At 42.4% G+C, this 12,500-nt stretch overlaps 1 protein-coding gene across 4 annotated transcripts in view; it reads left to right on the top strand.

The window, feature by feature from the left end:
- mapk8a (mitogen-activated protein kinase 8a) overlaps positions 1-12,500 on the top strand; it is a 24,473-nt gene that overhangs the window by 2,785 nt on the left and 9,188 nt on the right. For 3 of the 4 annotated variants that reach the window (XM_061789559.1, XM_061789558.1, XM_061789560.1), the window contains exons 2-5: positions 7,144-7,310; positions 7,665-7,794; positions 8,165-8,223; positions 8,339-8,477. In XM_061789559.1, coding sequence (XP_061645543.1) covers positions 7,144-7,310; positions 7,665-7,794; positions 8,165-8,223; positions 8,339-8,477 — 495 coding nt within the window. Of the gene's footprint in view, positions 1-1,065; positions 1,279-7,143; positions 7,311-7,664; positions 7,795-8,164; positions 8,224-8,338; positions 8,478-12,500 lie in introns of those variants that run through there. The other variant, XM_061789562.1, reaches the window with a different exon arrangement.

Genomic DNA, 12,500 nt, shown 5'->3' with positions numbered 1-12,500 from the left:
TAAGGACGGAATTTTTGATACAGATCTCATATTCCCTTGATTAGATACGGTGCAGGTCTCCCTTTAGTAGTAGGTGTCACTTGTGATGTGTTCTTACCTTGTGGACAAAAATCTATTCATTGGCATTCAAATGTGAAAAAGAAGAGACAAATGAAAAGGGTCTATTTCAAATGTATTGAATCTATCGGGGCGGCACGGTGGCCGACTGGTTAGAGCGTCAACCTCACAGTTCTGAGGTGCGGGGTTCTATCCCCGGCCCCGCCTGTGTGGAGTTTGCATGTTCTCCCCGCGCTTGCGTGGGTTTTCTCCGGGCACTCCGGTTTCCTCCCACATCCCAAAAACATGCATTAATTGGAGACTCTAAATTGCCCGTAGGTGTGAATGTGAGTGCGAATGGTTGTTTGTTTGTATGTGCCCTGTGATTGGCTGGCAACCAGTTCAGGGTGTACCCCGCCTCCTGCCCGATGATAGCTGGGATAGGCTCCAGCACGCCCGCGACCCTTGTGAGGATAAGCGGCTCAGAAAATGGATGGATGGATGAATCTATCGGTGACCTTGCATGAAGGTGTGTGTGTGTGCGCGTGCGTGTGCGTGTGTGTGCGCAGATGGTCAGCAGTCTTTCCGTTTGTACTGAACTATTTTGCATCACGGACACATTGTGCGTATAAGTGGACATCATGCATGCCCGATAGATTGTAGTTTTGCACAGCAAAGAACATAATGCAATTTCCATTCAACATTGTTTTTAAATTATCTGACATAAGTGAGCATTATTACTTAATTTGTAAAGGAATGCTTTTTTTTGGGGGGGAGGGGTGATAATTCTTACATTGAATTTCATTAGATTATGAAGGGGTACCAAATCTGATAAAATAATATAACATTGTATAGTGGATTAATGGTTAATATGTATTTGGTGTTACAGTGTATTTTGTATGACAAATGATATAGACATGTCTAATAGATAGATAGATGGATAGATGGATAGATAGATAGGGCGGAAGGAAGAGCTGATGGAGGTGGGTGCGTCTCTGTGGAGTAGTGACGTGTTCGTGTCTTGCGCATGCGCAGTGTGTCTCCCCGCTGCTCCCCGGCCTGTCAATAGCAGCAGGCGGATGGAAACGTAGGCAAGTGGCTCGGGTGAGGTCATGTGTTTTTAAGGCGCCCAGCGGATTCAATCAGTGTTCACCGGCTGCACGCACGCACAGCCCGCTGCTCCGGAAAGTTCGAGCGGCTCGTCGCACCGCGGGGGACCACATTCGGGCTTACACGACCGAGGTAAGATCGGGATCCGAAGCCCCCTCTCCGGCTCCTGCTCCTTCCTCGGACGTGCTTATTGTTTGGCCGTGGGGGGAGGGTCGTGTGTCATTTTACGTGTTCAGACGCTGTTGTACGACGTCGAGATCCTCGCCTATTCTCCTTTTAAAAGATTTTGTACCTATACCCGTGAACCCAGCATTCGCTCACATGAAGTGACGCCCGTTAAACAGACAGGCCCCGTCGTACGCCGACATGGGAGTCATTACCTCGGCTATAATGTCTTCCTGCGCGCGGTCTTGTGTTATTATGTGTGCTCATGCGTGGCTCCTGCTCTCCCGCTGCGGTTTGCCTGCAGCCTCCTGTGAGGAGCTGCCAGTGGGGGTCATGTGGCCAAGGTTAACGCGCAATGGAAGTTTCTCTTTCTCTTTCTCTCTCTCTCTCTTTCTCTCTCTCTCTCCCCTTGTTAATCCATGTGATGAAGAGGAGCCCATTCATTCTCCTCATTCATCTTAATGCGGATAGATGGAAATATACGTGGCTTAGCGTTATTCTCTTTCAATATGAATCATAAAGAAGTCATGCATGGCTTGCTTTTTTTAACATTATCCACAAACAAACAGTGTATCATGCCATCAATATCTACTGTATGTCATGTCATAATCACCATAGTAGGTGTCTCTAAAGGCTGAACACCGGACAAAAATGCACATTTTCAAGACAATGTTCAATAACAGTTAACAAATGACATCTTCAGTATGATTTCCAATTTTTGTGATGCAAAGGTTGATGCGAACTTGTTGCAATAACTCCACATTGCCGTCAATTGTCCAGACTTTCGGGACACCCTGTACACTGCACTGGCGCCAAACTCATTTTTGACGCTATGGTTTCCCTCAGAGGGCCGTTATGAATGTGAAAACCATAACAAGTACAGTATATACAACTCATCATATTATTACATACAGTATACACAGTTTCCCCTGCAATCGATTGTTATAGCCTATATATTTTGTTAACCACAAATTGAATTTGGAATTAGAAGTCATTGGAATATTTAAGTATTCAGTTATCGTTCGATTTATTGTATGTTAAGAAAGGATTCGGTGAAAAAAATACTTGTAATAGCTGTTAAAATGAAGAACAAATTCAATTTGGGTATAGCGTTTATACCAAAATGAAAATAACAAACCCATAGCAAGAAACATAAGGTGGGCACACTTTATTTGCTTCAGCGGGCCACATAAATTGATGGACCTTGAGTTTGTGGTTGTCTGTGCTGTATGTGATTATTCATATTTAGTGGTCTAGCACTGGACATGCATATGCCACAATATTAGGTAAACTTGCACCATATAATGAGATCAATACAACAATGTCAAAGAGGTGTTCATCCATTTAACAATCGGTTTATTATTGTGGTCTTACTTTGGAGAAATGGGCAAAAAATGGCCATTGTTAGTATTTGCGATACCACCTGCAATTGGCTGGCGACCAGTCCAGGGTGTACCTTGCATTTTGCCCAAAATCGCCTGGGTTGGGCTTCAGCTAATCCACGACCCTACTGAGGACGAGCGCTATAGAAAATTTCAAAATATTTGAAATGGCTCTAAATATGATGCAGTGTGATTTTACAATAATGCTATACTAATTGGAATACTGTAGAAATGAATTGGATTGTACGTGTAAGAATTTGAAATGGCTGTTCGTTCATACTGCGATTGGCGAACGATGGATGGATGGATGGATGAACAGATATCAGAAATGGTTTTGACTAGGCATGGACATTTCTGGAATGGTGTTAATGTTGAAAAAAATGCCACAGTGATAGGACTTTGAAGATGTGAGATAGATTTGTGTAATTTCTCCATTCATTTGAATAGAATTTTTTTCACTATTCATAAAATAGGCCATTGGCCTTGAATGGATTTGTAGTAGCTTGTCCACCGTTGCCACAGATGTTTTTTTTTTCAATTTGGAAACTGTTTCCGTGTTCATAACAGTACAAACGAAATTCAGAAGTGGCCAAAATCTTGGCTTAATGGATTTTGTCATGGACGTCTCGTGCAGTACATTGTGGTCATCTACAACCCCAAATCCAATGAAGATGGGACGTGGTGTTAAACATAAATAAAAACAGAATACAATGATTTGCAAATCACGTTCAACCTATATTTAATTGAATACACTACAAAGACAAGATATTTAATGTTCAAACTGATAAACTTTATTGTTTTTAGCAAGTAATCATTAACTTAGAATTTTATGGCTGCAACACGTTCCAAAAAAGCTGGGACAGGTGGCAAAAAAGACTGAGAAAGTTGAGGAATGCTCATCAAACACCTGTTTGGAACATCCCACAGGTGAACAGGCTAATTGGGAAACGGTGGGTGCCATGATTGGGTATAAAAGGAGCTTCCCTGAATTGCTCAGTCATTCACAAGCAAAGATGGGGCGAGGTTCACCTCTTTGTGTACAAGTCCGTGAGAAAATAGTCGAACAGTTTAAGGACAATGATCCTCAATGTACAATTGCAAGGAATTTATGGATTTCATCATCTACAGTCCATAATATCATCAAAAGGTACAGAGAATCTGGCGATATCATTGCATGTAAGCGGCAAGGCCGAAAACCAACATTGAATGCCCGTGACCTTTGATCCCTCAGGCGGCACTGCATCAAAAACCAACATCAATGTGTAAAGGATATCACCACATGGGCTCAGGAACACTTCAGAAAACCAATGTCAGTAAATAGAGTTCGGCGCTACATCCGTAAGTGCAACTTGAAACTCTACTATGCAAAGCAAAAGCCATTTATCAACAACACCCAGAAACGCCGCCGGCTTCTCTTGGCCCGAGCTCATCTAAGATGGACTGATGCAAAGTGGAAAAGTGTTCTGTGGTCCGACGAGTCCACATTTCAAATTGTTTTTGGAAATTGTGGAAGCCCGTGTCCTCCGGGCCAAAGAGAGAAAGAACCATCCAGACTGTTATGGACGCAAAGTTCAAAAGCCGGCATCTGTGATGGTATGGGGCTGTGTTAGTGCCAATGGCATGGGTAATTTACACATCTGTGAAGGCACCATTAATGCTGAAAGGTACATACAGGTTTTGGAGAAACATATACTGCCGTCTTTTTCATGGACGCCCCTGCTTATTTCAGCAAGACAATGCCAAACCACATTCTGCACGTGTTACAACAGCGTGGCTTCGTAGTAAAAGAGTGCGGGTACTAGACTGGCCTGCCTGCAGTACAGACCTGTCTCCCATTGAATGCCCACGTGTGGCGCATTATGAAGCGTAAAATACGACAACGGAGACCTCGGACTGTTGAACAGCTGAAGCTGTACATCAAGCAAGAATGGGAAAGACTTACACCTACAAAGCTTCAACAATTGGTGTCCTCAGTTCCCAAACGTTTATTGAATGTTGTTAAAAGAAAAGGTGATGTAACACAGTGGTAAACATGACCCTGTCCCAGCGTTTTTGGAACGTGTTGCAGCCATAAAATTCCAAGTTAATGATTAGTAACTATTTTAGTTTTTAAAAAATTATCTGCTTCTTATGATACCGTATATGTTGAGCATTTGTAGGTTGAATATATATATATATATATATATATATTTTAAATAACCTTTTCTCTGTTATATTAGTTTTAAGAATTGCTTGGCGGGAAGGATCAGATGCCAATGTTTGTGCAAGTGTACCTAATTATGTGTCTGCTAAGCGTGTGTGTCGAAACCCCCACTGTCGCATCACAATTTGCCCTATGAGCAGAAGGTCATTAGTCTGATAATTGCAGGCAGATGCATGTAGCAGGAAGTGCGTTCCATGAAGCAACCCAGGCCCCTGCATTTAATATATGTCCCACTGCAAAGACGTCCATGAAATCCTGATCACTTGGCTCCTGCCCTTTTGAGTAAATTTAGATGCGTCCGATAGATAGATAACATGCAGTTTTATGTGAAAATGTGATTCATATCAACAGAAGCGTGTAGGTTAGTCTACCGCTGCTGTCTCCCTACACTGACCTGACTTTCAGTCACTGTGATGGATTGCCGTTATTCCAAACGACGATAATGACCTCAGTAGTAGTAGTATTGGTGCAGGCTCCTCTTCCATTGCGGTGCTGCAATGCTGCATAATTGTTGTCTTGTGTTACACAAGCATGTCTATTTTCATGTGATGAGCGAGGCGGATGCTGCAGACGTCTTTGTGACGTCGAATGAACAGACTGAAGGCTGAGTCATTTTTCTCTGGCAATTATATCCCTCATATGGACTGTGTGTCGGCTAGAGTGGAGGAGCGGGAAGGAGGGAGGGGGTGTTCTTAGATTACAGGGTTCCGCCGGTGCTTTAAAGTCTTGGAATTTGGTATTTTTGATGTCTTGGAAGCGCTTGGATTTTGGATATTGTAACCAAATGCAATCTGACTTACTGTAATAGTTCCCTTGTTAGATGGAGAAACAAACAAAAAAAAAAAGCATAAACACGTGCAAAAATGTAAGTACAGTGGAACATCTAATTTTAAACAATGCATTCTGGTTGACCTCCCGATTTTGTTTCAGAACAATTTTCCCATAGGGAGAAATGACATTTGTTAATAAATAATATGTTCTAGGGTTAAACTGGTGCCATCATAAACCCTTTATTAACTGTGCAAGCAATGTTTTAATCATTTATGAATCAAAATCTCATGGCTTTTGGCTATTGGTGACAGGGCTCGGTCCCTATCCGCGCAACTATTGTATAAATGGGAAATCCTTACACCCTGGACCTTATTTTTTGTGTCATATTTTCTTGTGGCACTAGCAGTATTTTCAGTTCTGTGTTACTTTGTGCTATTTATGCTTGTGTGTATTTCCTACAGTAAGGTTGGTCGTTTTTGTTTTCTCCCGTATTTGTATGTTTAATATGTGCTTCTTATGTGTGAAAAAAAACTTCTTTTTTAAAATGTATTTAGTCGGTGTGGCCGGTTCACTTAAATAAGTTGTGTTCAGTAGACCGATTTTTATAGTTGTTGTTTTGACCTTTGGCTTGTCTCATCAGGGGCCGCCACAGCAAGGCACTCTCATGATTTGTTTGGGACAGTTTTCAAGCTGGATACCCCTCCTGACTTTTTTATTTTTTTCCTTTTTTTTTTTTAAATCTAGGTTTGGGACCAGCAGTGGCTGTGTATTGGGGTACTGGCCAGAAATCGAACCCAAAAGCTGCACGAAAGGCAGCAACATGCACCACTCTGCTACCAGTGCAGACCCTTTTACGTTAATACTAAAATGTAAAAATTAAAAACTTGATCTTAACTAATGAATGATGTCTCCACAAGCATCTCGCCTGACATGCAAGTGTAAAAGGAAGGTAACCATTGTTAATGTAAAACGAGTTGACGCTAGAGTCTTACAGCCTTGCATGTGATTCCGCTGACTTCACGTGACACCGGGTCATGGTATATACTGTTAGTCTTCTCAGGTTATTCTTTTCTTAACACCCCTTGTTGAGACTGCTCCTTCTTTGAAAATGAGTGTTGTAAAAAGCCAAAGAAAAACTAATACATGCATGCTCATTTGATGCTCGCCGCACTGAGGTCAAGCTTGATATCCAAACTGGCAGTTAGGTGAGTTTTGTGCTAAAAGAGGCACTGAGCTCAGTTGTGGGAGTGACGTTTGGTGTGATGGAGTTGACCTCGCAGTGCTTTGCCCTTCGGCTGTCACTGTTGATGATATCAAAGACTTTCATTTTACTGGGTTTGCTGACCAGCCACGGCATAAATGCTGCGCTCGGCTCCCGTTTGTTATTCTGCAAGCTTTGCTTCAAAACGGCTTCCTTTGCTACACAGAGCTTAATTTCTCTCCTTCCTTTAATTTATTTGCCTTATGTGCTCACAGAGGACATTTTTGGATGCACAGAGAGCAGTGATCGAAGATTTCGCCATGAATAAAAACAAGAAAGAGAAGGAGTTCTACAGCCTCGACGTCGGAGACTCGACGTTCACGGTCTTAAAGCGCTACCAGAACTTGAGACCCATTGGATCCGGAGCGCAGGGAATTGTGTGGTGAGTGTTTGTTTGCAGTCTCAACTAGTTTGCTTTCTAAAAAAGAACCACATGAAATAGACTACGGGAAATTGCTTTACATTCACCATCCACGCTTTGTCACAACTGCAACAGCTATTCTGATACATGCAACACTGCCATAAGAGCAGGAATTTAGGGCATCCATCCATCCAGTTTCTGTATTATGGTCCCAAGACAACATTCTCCCATTACATTAAAAACAATATTTAAAAAACAATAGTGTAATTTAGTAAAATGTTCATCCCTAATGTTGACTTGATTTAAGACACTTCTGTTACCGTATCATAATAGAAGTGACTTGAGTTGTTTCTGTGTGTCCTTGTTGTTCTTTAGCTCTGCTTATGATCAAGTCCTTGAGAGAAATGTGGCAATCAAGAAGCTGAGCCGACCTTTTCAGAACCAGACGCATGCCAAGAGGGCGTTCAGAGAGCTTGTCCTCATGAAATGCGTCAATCACAAAAATGTAAGTATGCAAATGCCCTTATGACGTGTCCTCCTGCCATTTATTAATGATAACCACCACAGGTTAGAAACAGGTCAAAACAATCCACAAAATTAAAGCCAACGGTACGCTTGGATGCATAACCCATGAATGTGTTCACAACCTGTGGTGAATAATAAATGTGCTGTTACTTCCTGCTGATTAGTAATGATAACCTGCTGTTTGTATAATAGTGAAAATTAGCAGGAATACTTGAAATAAGTTGCGATAATTCACTGTTGTGTTGTGCACGGGTGAGTGCAAATGTCCTTTCCTTGAGACAAGACGGGGCCAAATGTGATTTATTGCAAATTCTAATTCATACAGTAATTCATGTCTTTTCCACCCACAGATCATCGGCTTATTAAATGTTTTCACACCCCAAAAATCATTAGAAGAGTTTCAAGATGTGTAAGTGGCTCATTTCTTTTATTTATTTATTTATTTTTTCCGTTAAGCGCATTTGTACAATTTAGCAAAGCTTAGCAATTTAATTTACCCCTTAATTCATTTCATACATTTTCAGCTACTTGGTAATGGAGCTGATGGATGCCAACCTGTGCCAGGTCATTCAGATGGAACTGGACCACGAGAGGCTGTCTTATCTGCTCTATCAGATGCTGTGTGGTATCAAACACCTCCACGCCGCTGGCATCATTCACAGGGTAAATGTTGGCCAATCAGAGCTCTGAGAGTGCTTTTCACACCGCACAGAGCAAAGCCGTTGACAACCTTATTCATTGTGTATGCCATGGTGCACCAATGGAATGCTGTGTGGCGCCGCCTGGCGGCCCGGGGCACAGAGTTTGCCCGGATGGACAAGTTTTCACTTTGGGTGCATTACCGTTGTGGCATCATATGGCGCATCCAACAGAGAGGGTGGCAGAGTGATTTCAGAGTGAAAAGAGCAAGATATCCATCCATCCATCAATTTTCTTTACCGCTTATCCTCATTAGGGTTGCGGGCTACTGGAGCCTATCCCAACTATCTTCGGGCGGGAGGCGGGGTACAGCCTGAACCGGTGGCTAGCCAATCGCAGGGCAGCGCAAGATATTTTGGCGGTCATTTAGGCTATTGTAAAAAAAAAAAAAAAAAAAAAAAAAAAAAAGGATGGAGAAACCTGAAAAAGCCTAAAGTACACTTCGAAGCGGTTTCTAGAAAGCTGTAGCTCATAGAGGACCTTCTTCCTGTCGCTCCTCATCTCCTCCTCCTCATTAAAAGTAAAACCAGGGCTTTTCCTTGTAAAGGTGTTAAATCCATATTGCCCAACTGCAGCCTACTTTACTTCCTCCCTGTGCTCGACCCTGTCGTGAATGCTGCGGAAAGCAAGGGTGGTGTAAAAGCCCCTTTAAAGTGTAGTGTAGGTCCCTTGTTCAAATCTGCTGATGGGTTTTCAAACGGTAAAAATCCCAAGCAAACCCGAAAGCATTATCTCACTCTTATTGGTCAGTGCAAAAAAAAAAATAAGCAGCTAGAATGATGTTGATGAAAAGAAGCTAAGGAAGAAAAACAATATATTTTAAATAAACTTAATATGTAGTACAACAGTAAAAGTACTTATTGCTAAGAAAATAAGTGTCTACTTCTCTGTTCTTTTCCACTTTGTGACGTAATATCAGAGCGGAAACGAACTGATGCTAGTTAGCTAGTTATCTACCTCGGTAGCAAGACTGGTATTTAGTTCACCAATTGTAGACACGCTAACTGTTCAATTTGTTAAGGAGTGATGGGTGGCGCTCATTTAAATATGGTATTGTATTGGAAGTATTGCCTCCTTAGCAGCCACTCTCCGTAAACATGTTCTACATATACTGTACTTCCTCTAGCAAGATAACAAAAAAATCCCAAAAGAGCCGACTTTTTCGACAAGAGAATAAATCGTGGGTTCACACAGTCAGGAAGGGTGCAGCAATGCTATGTCGTATCGATTAGATTCAATGTCATTCAAAAGACAGAGTCACATGAGCTTAGTTCATTACCAGATCCTGCTTTTTTTATTCAACGACATTTTCAGTAATCCCTCGCTATTTGGAGAGGGACCGAGCCCTGCCGCCAATAGCGAAGAACTGCAATTATTTGAACCCCCCCAAAATGTTTGTAGTTGTCTATACTCATAGTTTAAACCACAAATATACAACAAACTTTGATCCCAGAAACACTTCAATATCATTTCAAACTCATCTCACAATGCTACCCTTAAAAATAGATGGCTTTTGCACCTTACAGTAAGTGTGCGTGTACATGCATATGGTGAACACTCTCAGCAACTTCCTCTAACAACCCAGGCTAAACTTAGCTCCTTCCCCACATACAGAGCTAGTTTCTCAGTTGAGATGGATCACGTCAACATACTACTGTAGCGTATATTGGTTGAATAAAAATGTAATTAAATTAAATAGAAAAGAATAAGCCGGACGCGACGCTTGCGTTACTTCCGGTTTAGCGTAATTTTTAGTTTAATCGTTAAAATCAAACTAATATGTCTTGAAAAGGGGCACCACATCACTTTTTATGTGGATAAAATTTAGGGAAAGTGACGAGAAACCTTTTTATCAGTCTCGTAATCTGAAGGTTGCTACACTTAAAATTGACATTTTGAGTTCCAGATGACAGAGGTTTACTTAAACTCAGAACACACACAAAATACAACCAAGAGTGGAATTTTATAGTATATTTAATGACATCTACAAGGGCTCTAGAGGGAAATGCACAAAGGGGTCTAACTAAAGAAAGAAAATAACACTAATAATGATAAAAAGAAGGAAAATAGGCGTACGAAAAGGGAAATAGAACATCGTGTGTTGGACTAAAGTTGGAAACGTGAGCGTTTACTGCGTCCAGTGCGGACGGGAGAGAGAGAGAGAGGGGACAAAGTTGAGATTTTGCCTGAAGCGAGTAATTTCCCCGAAATTATTAGGCACTAATATTATACAGTATGGCAAAAGTTTGCCGTGTCTAGTCACGAGCGTCGGTTCAAGCTGGTGGGTGGTAGTCTCTCTCTGGGCGTGTCTCGGGAAGCTGGGAGACAGATTTGTTTGAAGACAAAAAAGATGTAGAAAAATTAAACAAGAAACAAAAGAGGCAGAAGTTGAAAAATGGTTGGTCGTCACGCCTCATAGGGGGAAAATGACCGTGTCTCTTCCTGCCTTTCCCGCCGGCAATTTCGGAGCGATCACGCTTGGTTGGAAGCGACCGGGTACCTTAGGAGTAGCTGCTCGGATCGCCTAGCGGTGGCCCAAGGATAGGCTGGGAAGCGGAGTCTCCATCCCCAAGGCTCGCGGTTTCCGAGCCGTGTGCCCGAACAAAAGAAAGGGGCGGGGTGGCCCGTGGCTGCACCGTGGCTGGGAAGCTAAGAAGCCAGCCAAAAACACGAGAGAAGAAAAAACACGAGAGCAAAAACACATCAGCGTCAGGGTTAAGTAGAAGAGGGAATGAGAAGACCACACCCATCAGCTTGAATCTTGTTTGCAAATTTGATAAAATGGGTTTAAAATCAGCGGCACGGTGACCGACTGATTAGAGTGTCTGCCTCACAGTTCTGAGGACCGGGGTTCAATCCCCGGCCCCGCCTGTGTGGAGTTTGCATGTTCTCCCCGTGCCTGCGTGGGTTTTCTCCGGGCACTCCGGTTTCCCCCCACATCCCAAAAACATGCGTGGTAGGTTAATTGACAACTCTAAATTGCCCGTAGGTGTGAATGTGAGTGTGAATGGTTGTTTGTTTGTATGTGCCCTGCGATTGGCTGGCAACCAGTTCAGGGTGTACCCCGCCTCCTGCACGATGATAGCTGGGATAGGCTCCAGCACGCCCGTGACCCTAGTGAGGAGAAGTGCCTCAGAAATCATATATTAACATAAAATAACCTCAACTTGGTACTCTCTTTACTCAGAGGTCAAGAATATCAGACTGACTGTTTGTACATTAGTTTTGGCAAATCAACTGCATATGGTTCAAATCACATTTCATGCTGCTTGGAGTCAAATCAAGATAAACAATTGTCAAAACCTTCCACTTGCACTTGTAAAGTTGACACCGTGACACAGACATCAAGGCATACATTTGGAGAATTTCTGCAGAGTTTGTGAAATATCAAAACAGACATTAATCCTTGGTTAAACATCAAATTAAAGTCCCCCCGGTTCGACTTTGCAGTTCCTCTCAACGCCTGCGGGTGTTGCCTTGTCCCAGCAATTGTTCCTATTCCCAGACAGGTAGTCCGGTGAAAACATCTGGCCTTTGATGCTGGGAGTTCAGACTTCGAGGGTAGATGTTAATTAGTTTAGGGTCCACGAGGAGTCTCCTACGGGGCAGTCTCACAGCAGGGCCGCTTGGAAGAATGCAGTTTATCATGCCGTGGGGAGTCACTGTGTCACCTCAGTTTGCGGGGAGCATGTCTGCTACACTACCTTGGACCAATTACTCATCTAAATAACTTTCCTATTTTGAGAGGGCTTTGGTAGCATCTTGTGGCATCTTAGGATGTTTCGGAAAGAGTACAAAACCGATTATGACTTTGCTATGCCATTAGCATAGGTTGGTGATCGACTAAAGCGAGCGAAGACTTTCCTACAAATTTGTGTTATGACCCCCTTTACATTGTGATTGTGTACAACCATCCAACTGACTTTTTCTTGGAACCATTCTGTTAATGTTTATAGTACACACACATATATAAAAAAAAACAAAAAA

Source organism: Phyllopteryx taeniolatus, chromosome 11, assembly GCF_024500385.1.
Source record: "Phyllopteryx taeniolatus isolate TA_2022b chromosome 11, UOR_Ptae_1.2, whole genome shotgun sequence".
Classification (NCBI taxonomy): Eukaryota; Metazoa; Chordata; class Actinopteri; order Syngnathiformes; family Syngnathidae; genus Phyllopteryx; species Phyllopteryx taeniolatus.
This window is presented reverse-complemented; position numbering and strand designations above follow the sequence as displayed.